Source organism: Pagrus major, chromosome 20 (assembly GCF_040436345.1).
Source record: "Pagrus major chromosome 20, Pma_NU_1.0".
Lineage (NCBI taxonomy): Eukaryota > Metazoa > Chordata > Actinopteri > Spariformes > Sparidae > Pagrus > Pagrus major.
The window spans coordinates 15,897,397-15,912,630 of NC_133234.1; the positions used below are offsets into that span (position 1 = coordinate 15,897,397).

General features: G+C 40.8%; 1 protein-coding gene across 1 annotated transcript in view; it reads right to left on the reverse strand.

Moving 5' to 3' along the window:
* Positions 1–15,234, reverse strand: part of atrnl1b (attractin-like 1b) — a 75,460-nt gene that overhangs the window by 37,033 nt on the left and 23,193 nt on the right. Inside the window, exons 18-21 of the mRNA XM_073489459.1 lie at positions 13,416–13,652; positions 12,236–12,373; positions 8,564–8,657; positions 172–224 (exon numbers count right to left, since the gene is read on the reverse strand). Of these exons, the coding sequence (XP_073345560.1) occupies positions 172–224; positions 8,564–8,657; positions 12,236–12,373; positions 13,416–13,652 (522 nt within the window). The remainder of the gene's footprint in view (positions 1–171; positions 225–8,563; positions 8,658–12,235; positions 12,374–13,415; positions 13,653–15,234) is intronic.

Below are 15,234 nucleotides of genomic sequence, written 5' to 3' on the forward strand. Positions count from 1 at the left end.
GAGAGAGAGAGAGAGAGAGAGAGAGAGAGAGAGAGAGAGAGAGAGAGAGAGAGAGAGAGAGGAAAGCCAAGAATAATCAAGGAGGTGTGTGTGTGTGTGTGTGTGTGGGGTTGTGTGAGTGCATATGAGCTGTCTCTCCAGCAAGTAGCTGTCCAGCGCAGAATTACTCACAGTAACAGGTTCCTCTGAGTGGATTGCCAAGGTAACGGTTTTCTGAGTCACATCTGCAGTGAAGAAAAACAGAGAGGAGAGAACAAGATGAAGCGGAGTGCTAACAGATTGAGAGCAAGAATGCCTCTTATCAGTAGAAGTGTACGCCGAGTGCCAGCGCATTAGCTCCTGCTGTTGGCGCCTCATCAAGTCTCTTACTTCTGACGACGAGGAAATAATCTGATAGTTTGCAAAAGTTAATTAGATTTTTTTTTTTCCTCCAAAACTTTTGTTTATCAAAGTGACACAGTGACATGCAACAAACTTTATGTGCCACCTGATCACAGAGCACAGAGAATAACAACACAATTTATGTAAATTAATTCTTATTACTTGAGATTCATAATCCTTGACTAAGATGTTCAGCCGAATTAAGAATAACCACCAATCAAGGTGAATCCTTTTTAAGTGAATGGATTCAATAAGACCGTGCTTTTAGTTTAAAAGCTCATGAGTGAGGCATGCAAAGTTCAAAACGGGCTAGATGAAGCCCAGGGCGAGTTTATCTTTGTTTTACACTCGTGTTTATAAACTCAGAACTTGATAATCAGAGCTCAGGGTGAACATCTTCACAACGCTCAAAGCACATGACTTGTTTACCTTTAATTGCAGGATGATCATCACATTGCTTTGATTCTCTCACGGCAGTGTTAAAGCTGTGTTTTTGGAGATATTCCCAAAAACAAAAAAATGGGGATATCCCTGATCTAGAGTGAAGTTTACTTTAAGAAATATGTTGTAGAATATCTCTTAACCAGTGTCAGAATCCTTAACAGCACCACAGGTATCGGGGAGTACTACTATATATGTGAAAGAAGTAGTTTAAAGCCTTTTGTGGTTCCAAAGGAAGCTGCATATAAGTTGATAAATTGCCTCCAGTGATGTTACTTAGTGGCTAAATTGCATTGTGGGTAATGTAGGCGGCAGGTTCCAAACAGAAGTCGACGGGTAGCATTGCACTTCTTATGTACAGTTTAAAAACAAATCAAAATATATACAGCAGAACCAGAGATATCGCCTTTTTTAATGCACGTACTCTTCGTCCTTTTCGTCTGGCGCCTACATTACCCATAATGCAATTTAGCCAATGAGTGACATAATTGGAGGCAATTCATCAGATTATATGCAGCTTCTTCTGGAATCTATTGAAGCCCATTTTTGCCAGTCAAAGGAAATAAAATAGATAGAACCTTACCATGGTAAGTCATAATTAAGAGATTAAAAGAAAACAATGAGATAAAAGTCTTAACTATATATGGACAAAGTCACAGTTTTGACCATCCCATAATTGTGACTTTTTTCTCATAACAACTTTTCATATCAAAATAATGACTGACCACAGGAATATGTTATAATAATATATATTATATATAAATAGATTTTTGATCAAGGGTAAGTTTTCATAAATAGTTTTTTCTTAACTGGCGAAAGGGGCCTTCCACACCAACCAAAAAAAGGCTTCATACTACGTTTTTTCCCACATATGCAGTAGTACTCCCCAGGGCATGTTAACACACTTTAATGTGTACAATTGGTGGAGCTACCCTTTAACAACAATTACCATGAATAGCGAAATAAAAATAAAAATGCAATGTTGCAAAAGAACAAAAACGAAAGCTAAAGAAGGATGTGAACTGCAAGTGTAAGTGCTTAAAAACCAAATCTCTTCACCAGAAAACAGCAGTACAGCTGTTGCATCAGTCCACTCTGTCCGAGTACAGTTATAAGTCATGGCTTTCCTAATTTAAAAAAGTACACTGAAGGTATGTAACCTTTCATTTGTAATTATGCTGTTCATTCTGTTAGAGTTATACACAAAACACATTTTAAAAACGTGTTTTACTGTTACATGTACTCATTTATACATGAAGTACACAGTGACAGAGGGCTCTTTACGAGAAAAGAAAAATGCAATTTGATTTTCCCTTTAAAGACCCAGTTAAGCAAAAAATACTCGTTCCACTTCTTACGACAATTAAATAACAAATCATAACTGTAATAAATAAGAAGTAAACAAAAAGTAGTAATTTCCCCCAAAAAACTAAAGCTGTAAACATAATTTGAATTCTAGATCCACAAAAATGCAAAAAAAAAAACCCACATAATTACCCTGTGGTTAACCCATGTTTTGTGTTTGTTGCAAGTGTGAAATGACTGTAAGCCCAGGGCCAATGAATCTATAACTCCAGCTAATGAGGGCCCTGACCCAGGGCTAAACATGGTGTGAAAATTGGACAATTACTGGGTTCCATTTGCCTCCGATCCATTGTTGTTAGTGGACAGACACTCTCATTATAAAGCCTCGGACGTCGCCACTGTCCTCACGAATGGCAGACACAAACACTAACTGATTCCTGACAGTGAAAAGATGCAGAACTTAAAATCTCACCGTGCGTCACTGCTGCACTTACAGCTTGAACTTGGTTCTACCGAGTATGTTAACATTTACGCAGACTTTGTCCTGTGCAAGGACATGAGTGTTTCTTAGCTTCCGCAAGGTCATGCAGTTTGCTCAAACCCTTGCAGTTAAACACTATTCACAATTTTCACACACAATCAGAGACATCATGGCATCAGCCAAAGTAGTCTGACTTTTAAATGAAGTGCCACTGAGCAAAATAATCTGTTAACATCCACAGAGTGCCGTCAAGTGTTGCGAGGGGTGTGTGCATGAGGGTGTTTTATCAGGCTTTTCCAAAGGCATGTAATGAGGAGGAACATATGGCCATGTTCACTGGATTACAGTGTCCCTAGTCCCCTTTTAAATGCATCCCACCATGCTGTCTGTAAATCTTCAACTGCCTGCAATTCCCTTTGAACAACTATATCATCCCCTTTCTGTGAGAACACAAGCGCTAGAACTTCACTAATAAAGTGTAAAATACGAGATGTCTATTTTTTTTCCACAGACAACCAATAAACTGTGGACATCAGAGACATAGAGTGAAGACAGACCCACCGAGAGACATGAATGCTGTGAAGGAGGAGGTGGCTGTTGGAGATGTTACATGACTATGCCTTTAAAAATAATCCAGCATCGGTTGTTTTGAAGCATTTTGGATTCACGAGACAGATGGTGTCACCGACAACGGAGCTACACTAAAAAATGCCAGTCTGATGCGGGTGGAGGTAACACGCCCGATGTGTTCTAGCACCTTAAATATCACCAGGGAGAAATACAGTCAGAATATAGAATAAATAGTTTGTAGAAGTGTGACATGACCCTATATTTCCCAGCCACGACAGCGTCAGCTGGTATCGTTTTTCACTCTGTGAGTCTGTGTGTGTCATCGTGACATAATATGACCTGGAGACACCTTTAATAGCAGGAACTGGCACAGAGGCGGTTTTGAGAAATTTGAGTAATAGTTTATGCGTCTGTCTGTGGTCAGATTATGTCAGCGTGATAGCGTCACCATGTGCAAGATACAAGGTATGTAGTTGAGATCAAAATGAAGATCCAGTTAAAATTGAGCCATGAGTATTGAGTCTTCTCTTAAAAGGGTGCAATATGTAAGAATTTTAGCTAAAAACATAAAAAAAATGAATTTAAGATTAGCATGCTAACAAGATAGCACTGACCCATCTAATCGTAAGCTCCTAGCGTTGTGAACACCAACACTCCCCTGGTTCTATGAACTCCTAGACTGGACTGCTAGCTGCAAGGCTAAATGAGCCAACCAGCTAACGGCAGCTACACTTAGCAGATAGTGGTTACTCTAGCAATTTGCTGCCTCCTATTTGTTTTGAATTTGACAGGTGGTCAATTGTTACATATTGCGCCTTTAATAAAGTAGTAATGACTCCTGACTATTCACGGGTCAGTGATCCCATCGCAAGATGGAGAAATTCATGGCATATTGTTATTATGTAAGCATCTAATTATTAAAAACGCTGTAGTCGAAGAACAGGAAAGTAACGACAGCTGTACGCCTGAGTTTACAAGGTGCGCTGGAAAGCACCATAAAGTTCCCGATGGCGGCCACGCATTTTGCTGTGCAAAGCAAGGTAGACTTTCGAGTTTATGAGGTGCACCTGAATGCAACACGAAGTCCTTGTCCCTGTGCCATGTGTGTGAAACTCCAATACAGACAGCGAGCACGAGAGAGAGAGTCAGTATACACCAAAACCAATACCTGCATTTGGTGCTTGGTGGGTGTTAATTTCAGACCCTGAACATTTTTTAAACCCAACACTACGGGCTGATGTCTTTTTTACTGTCATCCGAAACTCCTGGCTACTCCAAGATACATGCATGTTTTAACAATATTACCTGACCCGACTGATCTATATCTGACCAGCAAGTCCTGACGGGCAGGCATCAATGCTCTGGATGATCTAATGGGGGCAGGACACGGAGCTGGGGACGAGCCAGCTCCGGCAAGGACAGGGTAGAGTGCTCTTTTACCACGGTACAAAGGACAGAGGACAAATGCCACCACAGGGTTTTTGAACCTTGCAGAACATCACTCCTGGGGCGTTTCAGCCGCCTGGCATTTGCAGATGGCAAAACACATACACACGCACACACATATAGACACACACACGTGCGCACGCAGCACTCATGGTGAAGTGTATAATGCAACTCCTCGACGCTGTATCTTAATTTAATCTACACCTGCATGCATGTGTGCACACATCTGAACTTGAGGCGATCCCCCTGCGCAGTATCTTAATTTGATCTACACATGGACCTTTGTCTGCGATGGTGCACACACAGTGATTTCACATCCTCAAATACACACACACAGACAGAAGAAATGTGCTGTGAACCTATGCAATTGCCCTTCACACATATGCAGGCTGGAGCCAGCACACACATGTGCAAGAAGAGTCCTGAATAATGTATGCATCCAAATGAGCGCTATAATAAGAAATATTTCCCTGTTTGACTCATCGCTGTAACTCAGCGTCGACCTCATCAATTTGTTTTCAAAAACAATTCCATTCTGCACTCGTGCACCCTTCACTTCATTACGGCGGCTATTATTCGGAGGTCCTAATGGCAGCAATGCCAGCGGTGCACGCATGTGTGAAAGCGTGCACGTGTGTACTTTCGTGTTCACTGCTGAAGAGACGAGCGTACCCTTGTGTAGAGGTCTTTGTTTAAGGGGACGGTGCGAGTGAGTGGCTGACAGCGGTCGGGGAGACACTGATTACATGTAATGAGATACCAGAAATCACATTACAAAAAGGGGAACGGCAAACACCTCAACTGCTAGTCATTACACACACACAGACACGCTAATTAAATTACACTTGGGGGGGAAAAAAAAGGGATTACTTGATTACTCGAACAAGTTTTAATGTGAAAATGTATCTTGATTTTGAGATTAAAGTCAGCACTGAAACAGCGGTTGTTGATCTAATTACAATCTGTAAATGGGACTGAATTAACAACATATTCTGGTGGTTTATGTTGCTGGCTAAATTTTAAGCCGATAATCAGTAATGGGCTGCAGGAACCTTCCCCATAGCTGGCTCCAGACCTGTATGGGCACATCCTCCCACGAAATGGCTGATGATGATTGGCCTGCTGGTGCCTGGCTTGTTCCGATGCCTCATTTTGATTCTGTGGGCTCAAAACGAGGCATTCGAATCAACTGTTAGCCACCTGCTATTGGAGTGCTGTTCTGCCCTGTGCTGCACCGCATTCCATCTGGTATGGCAAATTAATGTGACGTTTTGACATTTGTGCAAAGTTGTCATTTATTTACTGTCAAAGTCAACAGAAAGCGATGAGGGTTTTGGAGAGGTCTCGCTCTCCTGCAGCCTCGCTTCCTTCTGAGCGCTTGCCTTTGTTTCCTCTCCGTTTCCTCACCCCCTCTTTCTCTCGTGCTCTCGTCACATTCATCTGTTCTCTCACTCGATGGCTTTTCTTGCATTTTGCGAAGATGTCGCCAAGGCTTTGACGTCATTTCCCTTTGGTTTCTAAGAGATTAACTTTGCTGGTAAACTTTCTTTTTCTGTTCCAACATGGAGTCTCACAGTACTCAGAATATCTCCTAGTTTATTCTTGTGCGACTGAGGATTTCTCTAAGAAAACAAAATATTTGTTCATATGCCTACAGGTTGGCTTACTACTTTCATCAACCATCACTTAGAGTACAAAAATGTACATGTAGTTATATATGAAAATGTAGTAGATTACGTCAAAGGCCAATTTCTGAAAGGGAATGCGAACACATGGTTTACATAACGAGCAAAATACCTCTTTACATATTTACTTTATACCCACGGCACCTACTTTGTTTAATTTTGATTGTATATCTTGATCATGATTATTTCATTCTTGCTAATTAACAACAAACATACAAGACTATGCCCAGATAGCAAAATTGATGTGGCCTTGATCTGGCCCACACCAGACACGTTTGTCCGGCCCACATACCACGTGGAATGATGGCATATGGGTGGTCCACCCCTGTGTGCCAGATCTGAGCCACAAGCAGGCCATAGCGTGGCTGTATGTCACCCAAGAGCGAACCGAATAAACCAGAACTGGCCCAAATCCGGCCCACAGTTAATTTCCATTCTTGTGGCTCAGTTCTGGCAAATGAGTGGACCACCCAAGTGCCATGATTCCACGCTGTATGTGGGACAGATGTAACATTGTATGTGCCTGGTACAATTTTACTATCAGGGTGGGATTGTTTAATTTCAAATGTTAAAAGATTTTTGATTGTGTAGATAAAACACCAGCTTGTCTGTAAAAACTCCACAGGGCATCTTTAAGGGTGTCATGACAACTGTATGTGACTTTTGCTGACTAAAATTGTATTCAGCGAGAAGATGTCTCAATTGCATCAGTGTGATAAACGTGGCGTGAACTGTGTGGGATGAGATGACGAAAACCTCGAATGCAGCAAAAGCGGGTACATTATTCTGATCCAAGCACACAACGTCAGAGATATTTTGAGGGCATGTTTCCAGAACAAAAACATGCGTGTGGGTGTGTATGTGACCCCTCCATCACTCTTCATGCATTAGGGGTATTAAAAACATCAGTGTCCATTCTGCTTACAACTGGGAAAACAGACAGCTAAGTAGAGATGGTCCGCCCACACCAGGGGGGGCATCCACCGCATCAGCAGAAATCCTGCAAGAGGTGGAGTTTCTGGCCGATGTACTGCCGATGGATCGTTCTCTGCTTTCACACCACCAAATCACTTCCGCATCCAAGCCTCCGCATCAGAAGAGCTCGGAAAACAATGCTCATGATCACATTGTGAAAATCATGAATCACTTTAGAGGTCATTTTAATTATTTGATCTGTCACAGTCTATGAATCCCATTATATAATTAAAACATAATGGTTCCTGGAAGTCAGCGAACGTCATGATTCAAAATTAAATCGAGTTAATTTCCATTTAATGTGTATTAAATAAATTACTTATTTTCTAGTGTCTTTCTGACTTATCAATAACTGCACTCCAATACCAAAGAACTTAATTGCTTCAACATGACAGACAGAATTAAACAGACGAACGCAGTGATCCACTTGGGGAGAAAAAAAAATCCTAATCTAGTATTTGTACAAAATTAAATAATAAGTTCACCAAAAAAAGAAAATCTAGTAATTATCTACCCCCGAAAAACAGCACTGCAGCATTCTAGATGTAGGTGGAGCAACAACAACAAGTAGTTGGCAGATGTGGGTAGATAATGACTTAATTTTCCTCTTTGGGTGAACTTTTCCTTTACGGATATGTTTTTAAAAGTTATCACTTAAGAAAAAAGAATTCCTCTGGGTCGCCTACCAGCCAACCATTATGATGTACTGTCAATTGTTAAATGCCTTGTTATCAATCATTTTGTCTGGTACGATTAAATCAAATGCTTGGGGCTGACTTGTTCCACTCTGACCGTCATGAATCTGTATTTATCCTCTTTAAAATCTAGCAGAAGCTCTGTGTTTGTGTCCATGAAGACGGATCATATAAATATGTTGGAATCGAAGAACCGGGATCCTGTTTTTATTTTTAGGCAAAATTTCATAAACAGCACACAATACCTTCCCGTGTGTATCTGTCTCACTTGTCAAAATGGGTTTCCCTTAAAATAGCCCCGAGCGTTTCATCAGGGCTCCATCCCAAGTGATTACTGGCACGGTGACAGACGGCTCAGAGACTCACTTTTGATTGACATTACCTTAAGTCAGTGAGAATTTCAGTTGGAACAGGGTGTAGGGACGCTGAACTGACCACGACCTAATGTCGTACAAATAAAAATTCAGGAAATGCTGCAAAAATACAACCATTTAAAATGCTACAAGCATGCTGGGTAGGTTCTGTTTTCTCATGGTTATAGGTATGTGTGTTTGTGTGTGTAAGCATGTGGTTGGAGTACTCACAGCTGGCACTGGTCTCCTTTGATCCCCTTGGTGGTGCAGAAGCACTTGCCAGTTAACACCTGGCACACACTTGCATGACCATTACACTTACAGGCTGGAAGAGGCGACAAAAACACAGATGGAGAAGAAGACGGGGGAGGGAGAGGGAGTGTGTAACAAAGGGAGAAAATAGGGAACAGTGACAATATTGATTAAACAACACTGGAGATGTGGAGAAAGTGAAGGTTTGTTTTTTAATGTGCTTTCATAGTTAGCAATTCCCAACCTCAGAAACAAGATAAGAGCTAGAAAATGATCCGTTGATTCATTGACTAGATTGAAGGTGATGTGGTAATCAATTATAATGGAGTTTAAAGGTCATATTGATAACATTTTATGTAGACAAATCATTTAAAAAAAATAACACAAATCAAAAATATTTTATTAATAATAATAATAATAACCATTATTAAAATAAATATGTAAAGAGAGCTTAATGTATTAAGTGTAGAACGACGCAGAATAAAAGTTTTCTTTTCCTTAAAAACAATATTATGATTGTAAATCAATAATTTTACAATGTTTATTGGGTCCAAAATGATTGTGTTGTTTATCTCTGTGCAAGAATTCTGACGGTTGGTTCCAGTTTCTAACAAGGTTCGTCAGCATCAACGGTCTTGATAGTTGCCAGTTTGTGGAAAAACACAAAAAAAATATGCATCCAGCATACTGTACTGCCCTAATGTTAGCTAGCTGGCGTTAGCAGCATTAACATTAGCTAGCGTTAGCAATGTTAATGTTTACTAGCTAGCATTAACAACGTTAGCTAGGGTAACAACTTGACAGGCAACTATTTGAGAGGGCAGATGATTCGAACAACAGCCATGTTGAGACGTGAATGCAATGGCTTTTTGGTGGCTGAATGTTATCAAGAACGCCTTTTAATTTAAGGAGTTGCTTCATTTATTTGTCATTTATGATAGTTAATTAAAAGTTTTAGGTTTTAGCAATTTAAAGAACAAAGAAAGCCACTTTGGTTTCTGGAAGATTGTGATGAGCATTTTTTTTAGCTATTCATAGACAAAACGATTAGTTGGTTAATCATGAAAATAAGAGATATAATAGAGCTTCATTCATCCCAAAGGGAATTATTGTGCTCAGAAATTACAACAACATTAGAATAAAAACAACAGAGAAGTAAATATTAAGTGTATAAGGAGTCAATTCTAACAATGGTGCCTAAGAAAAATACGAGACAAAACTATTGCAATACTGCACATAGTAACTGTATGAAAAATTTGAGTTGGGTATCTCCTGGGGGCACAATAAAGCCGACAGCTCCCACAGTCTGCACCATCCCCACTTTAAAGCACTAGGCTAACAGTTCCCCCTTTGCTCGCTGTGTTTGTGCTAAGCTAGTCTACCAACACCACTTCTGCTGTACTGAGCACGCCGAGATGAAATTGATATCGATCTGGGTAAGATGGTAAACAAGTGTATTTCCCAAAAGATTGGCTGAACTTCATAGATCTGATACATGATGGAGAAAAATATGCCCCCCTCCTCCCTTCAGATGGGACATCAGGATACCCGCTAGGCGCACGTGTGTGCGCGTGGAATACAAACAGTGCAGTAATAGATGTGTGAAAAACGAGCAAATTGGCTTCTGAAGTGCTTCTAGTATGGCAGCCTTTCAGGTTTGCACAAAAAAACGACCCCTTCCTCTCACTTGACTGAGCTTTAAAACACTGAGAAGGGGGATAACAGAAGGGTCAGTGGACACAGTCTCCCCTCCCGGTGTTACACCTTCTTCTTAGCAGCTCTCTGATATGAATATTTCAGGTGATAGAGCTGCTTTTAGCACGTTCTCCTACACTTCTTGTTCCTGACAGCTGGTAAAACAGAGATTTAATCGGACTGTGAAGCCAACAAACATTAAATATGCAATAGAGTCCCAGCCTTCACATTAAAGTCTTTCACTCCTTTTCATTTGTATTTATTTACTCTGATAGTCTAAATTTCAACTTTATCTTAATTTTAGCCTAATCTGCTCTTGCCTCTGTTTGACTTTCTGTAATATTGCCTTCTTAGTATTTTGCTGTAAGAGCATTGTGTAAACTCTGTTGCAATAATACTTTTTATACAAGCCAACGTCAAGGTCCCCAAAACAGTGTTTGCAGCTAAAAAGGTGGCAGGGTCCGCTAAACATAAACTGAGTAAATCAGTATGGAGTTGTCTTTTCCTTTGAGGACATTTTGTTTATTCAGTCATGGGTTAGGAATAAAATCTTGAATCAATCACTCAAGATTTTTCCCTTCTTAAATTCCTCCCCCAAAAACTGCACAGTGCACCTTTAAAGGTGTTAAATCAAGGAGAAAAAACATGGATGTATTTGCATGTGGTAACGGCACATAATGAGTTTGAGTCATTTGGTCCTCAGGCTCCGAAAGAGTAAGAAGACTATTCCCTTCACAGATGTTCACCTGTGTAGTTTCACTTTACAGGTTATAGCTACAGCCTATGCATTAGCAGATGGTATCTGAGACCGTAAAGCTCCCAGGTGTGTGTGTCTGTGTGTGTGTATGTCTCTCCCAATTCAAACAATAGCCTCCATATAATTTCTCAGGAATGCTATTCATGCCTCATAAGAGACGAGTGTGTCTAAATCTCCTCTTGACGACGAAGCTCTACTACCAGTCTTCCTTCATTCTCTAATGTATTTATCAACAACTCTGACACACGTGTATGGTTAGTTTGCTGTTTGTACCCATTCTCCAAATTAAACTCAGCAAACATTGCATGCTTTTGCTTTGGAGACAATAATGCCGTATAAATTATGGGTTGCCATCAGTCAAGGAAATTTAATGTGCATTGAGCAGGGGACAGATAATAAATCTGCATCATGTGCTGCTAAGAAAAACTCAATTAAAACAGTTTGACATCCAGAGAGGAAGAGATGGATAACAACCCCCTGAAAATTAGTAAATCACTGCAGATTTTTATAATGCCAGGGTTACGTAAGGCTAAACAGTCCCATATGTGTGTGCCTGTGTGTATCAATCAAGATACAAGATGTAGACGCATTTCTATTTCCAACAAAGCAGCGTTTTAAGGCGTGAAAAACCACAGTAATACAAGATGTCAGTATTTGACCTTCAGTTTCACCCGCAGTTCCCTCAGAGCGCCGCATCTGCTCTACACTCGCTCTAAAGCGAGGAAAGTACAGTTAATCTTGATGTTTCACCATCTTTAGAGAGTGAGAGTGGTGTTTTGACTGAGTCGCCGCAGCGAAAATAAACCAACACCGTCCACACGTCTGTTTTGCTTTTAGTTGTTTTTCTGTCAACACATTAGGAAACCAGCACATGGAGAAATATTTCCATTAATCAAACAGGGCAGACAAATTCTAATCAATACACAATAGTGCCCTCTGTTGGTTATGATGCTGTATTACTAAATGTTGCTCAAGCAACTAGATAACATTCCTCTAACAATTTCATTTACCACTGCAGATCAGGTCCAAATAAATAGAGGATTTAATTTGAGTTGTTTAAACTAAATGTTGTTAACTGAAATGAAATACATACAGATTGATTGAGGAAGAGTTAAAGGGGGGTTGGGGTTAAACTACAGCAGTTGACACAAGAAAAGCCATCAAATCTGCAAGAACAACTCGTTTTGATTCACACTCACCCTGGCATTTTCCCCCATTGGTCGGGTCTCCATGGTAACCAGGCATGCAGGTCTGGCAGTGTGGACCGGTGGTGAGGTTACGGCACTGTTCGCACACGCTGCCGTTCACACACGTGCTGTGGCCATTACACTGGCATGCTGTGAGAGAGACGGAGAGAGGTTAAAGATTAATGTCGCTTCAGAGTCGTAATGAATTTCACTGGCTCCTCTTTCTGCAGACCCTTCAGATAAATATTTAGAAAACAGTGACTAGGAATTTCCAGATCTGGACACAGTGAGCACATCACGCCTACACCAGGTTTAACCTTTTTGTGTGTTATACTAGTCATGCAAGTGCAAATCATTTTTGAATAGTTTAGCACGAAGTCACACAATCATTTAAACATCCTCTCTGTAGCTGGTAAACAACAACGACTTGTCACCAGCCCAACAAATCTTACACCTCGGGTTGTTATCATTGTGGCTTCCTAGAAAAGCAGCAGACCCATTAGAGCTGTCAGTAGCTTGTGTCTGCCACGTCAAATTAATTATTATTTAATAGGACTGGCCTTTTAGAATATTTCCAATGGCTGTAACTTTTAATGAACCTATATCTAAGTGTCTTATTGGAAAGACAAATTAGGCATTTGACAGACATGGAAAAAAAACAAATGTTGATATCATGTGAGAAAGGCTACTTCAGTAAAAGTTGCAATACCACAGTGGAGAAATACTTACTGTTACAAGTTATGCATTTAATGTATTCTTACATAAAAGAACACATATGCGAAGCTGTGAAAGCAGGTTTAAACCCATACTGAGGCAAAATATCGCCCAAAGTCTTTACATTTGACGTCAGACTTCCCAGGTTTCTTAAATATTACTCATACCACTGAGTCACTGAGCAAAAAAGCATGCCTCACATTCTCAAATTACAACTGCTGTAGCATTGAGTATATTATCATCTTACATGATGTGGTTGTATGGGCTTGGTGAAAGCATTAAATGGCACACAAGCATAAGGTTGCATACAGTCAGCAGGGAGGGATTAGTTGCATAGAGGAAGCTGTAACAGGAATCCTCCATCAGAACATCGTTTTAAACTTAAGACAGTCAATAGGTAATAATAATCTCTCAAGAAGACACACTTCACATGACGATCTGCCATTTCAGTAAGCCAAACAGGAAGTGGATCCCTTACCAGGGCAGTGAATGAAGGCCCACTCGTAGCCCTTGTCTTTGGGGCAGCTGCCCGGCTCCAGGCTCATGTCCTGGGACTGCTGGCTCTGCTGGCCCTGCTTCGCCGGCCTCTTCATCGGACCCCGGTACGAGCCCTCCATGCACAGGCCCTTGCCCGTGTTGGTTGGATCTCCGCACCAGCCGCACTCGGGCTGCTCCAAGCACTGGGAACACGTCCGCAGTCCTGAACAGTTCTGGGCTAAAAAGTAGAAACGAAGAGTGAAATGTTTATGTTGTACTTCTCATCAGCAGCGGCGTACTCAGGCAATCACCCCCCTGAAACCACCAGTGCCCACCAGTATCATTGAAAGCTCCCATTACTGGGCAGTGTGGCCTTAAAAGCAGAATTCAATACACAATATATCTCGATAATTTGAAATACCCTCAAAAGCACTTCATAAGCACTTCAGTAGAACAGTCTGATGAGTTCAGAAAATTACATCGTTTTGCTGTAATGCAGCCTTTTACACCAGGACAAGACAACACTGATGTCATATCACAATATAAAGATATCCAAAATCTAAGAAGATATATAGTCTCATAGCTAGATGACGATGCAATATCCATATATTGTCCAGCCCTGGTTACCGCTGCACTTGTTTGCTGCATTTCAAAAAGATTTAAACTCAACCTCTAACTTGACTACGTTGTTTACGTTCCTTCGTTCTTCGCCACATTTGTCCGCGTCTTTTCATGTTCACGTTTGTTTACCATTTACCGGGGTTGTCACCTTGAAACATCAGCAGCATTCACAGCAAAGCACTAAAAACAACAAGAGCTGCGGCAAACAGAAATGCTGAAGGATGTTGCTTTCAGGATTTTATTTTGGAGCATGCCAGCCTTTCTAACTTCAGTCATTCCTTCGCCTTAACATTAATGCGCTATTTGCTAAAAAAAACGAAGTGATCGTTTATTGAAATTTGTTGAACATTTTCTGGTAAAGGATAAAAACTCCTCCATGTCAGACTCCGTGTAAAGAAGCTTTTACTTTTGTCAGAGAAACACTTTGGTGAGAATCATTTTAAGGAATTCCTGCTTCACTCGCACCTGATAGCAGTGATATCATAGATTCAATGATGAACAACGTAATAGACTTCAATCTTGGCACTTGTAATTTTCTTAACCTCTCTTCAAATGACATCTCTGTCAGACCTGGAATTAGTTTACTTGATCTACTCTGAACCTTCTCGAGTCTTTATATATATTTTAATTAATTTTAAGGACACCAGACTGAACTTGCTAATTCAAGATGAGATCTCACCAAGGATTTGTACCGTATAATGGTAAAATAATTCCCTTGCATGAATTGCGAAAAGATCTTTTGATTGTCCTCATCATGTAGTGACCTGTCAGGGCAACAGATTTGAGAGCCGATTACAGGCGAGTGTTGAGCATTGAACAGTTGACCGAGAGGGGAAAAAGCCGAAGAACGAGGCTGAAAATGCTCCAGCAAACCAGGGCCAGCGAAAAAGTTTGTAATTTGAGCAAAGTTCGCTGAAAGGCTTAAATGTGATGTGTGAAGTGGCACCTCGCTTAGATGCTGTTTTGTCAGTTGGGGGACGAACTTTCAGGCCACTAAATTGCTTGACAAGTTTCAGCGTCGCCACTTGCCTGCCAGGCAGACACTTCAGTGAGAGAGAGAGAGAGAAGGGGGGTGAGGGAGGGTGCCGCTACTATTTTAAAGAGACAAACATTGAGTGCTTTTACCTCAGTTTATGTCAAACAAATCTCCAGCTATTCTGCTAATGGATGTGAAACCAAGGGCAATCAGCACAAAGTAA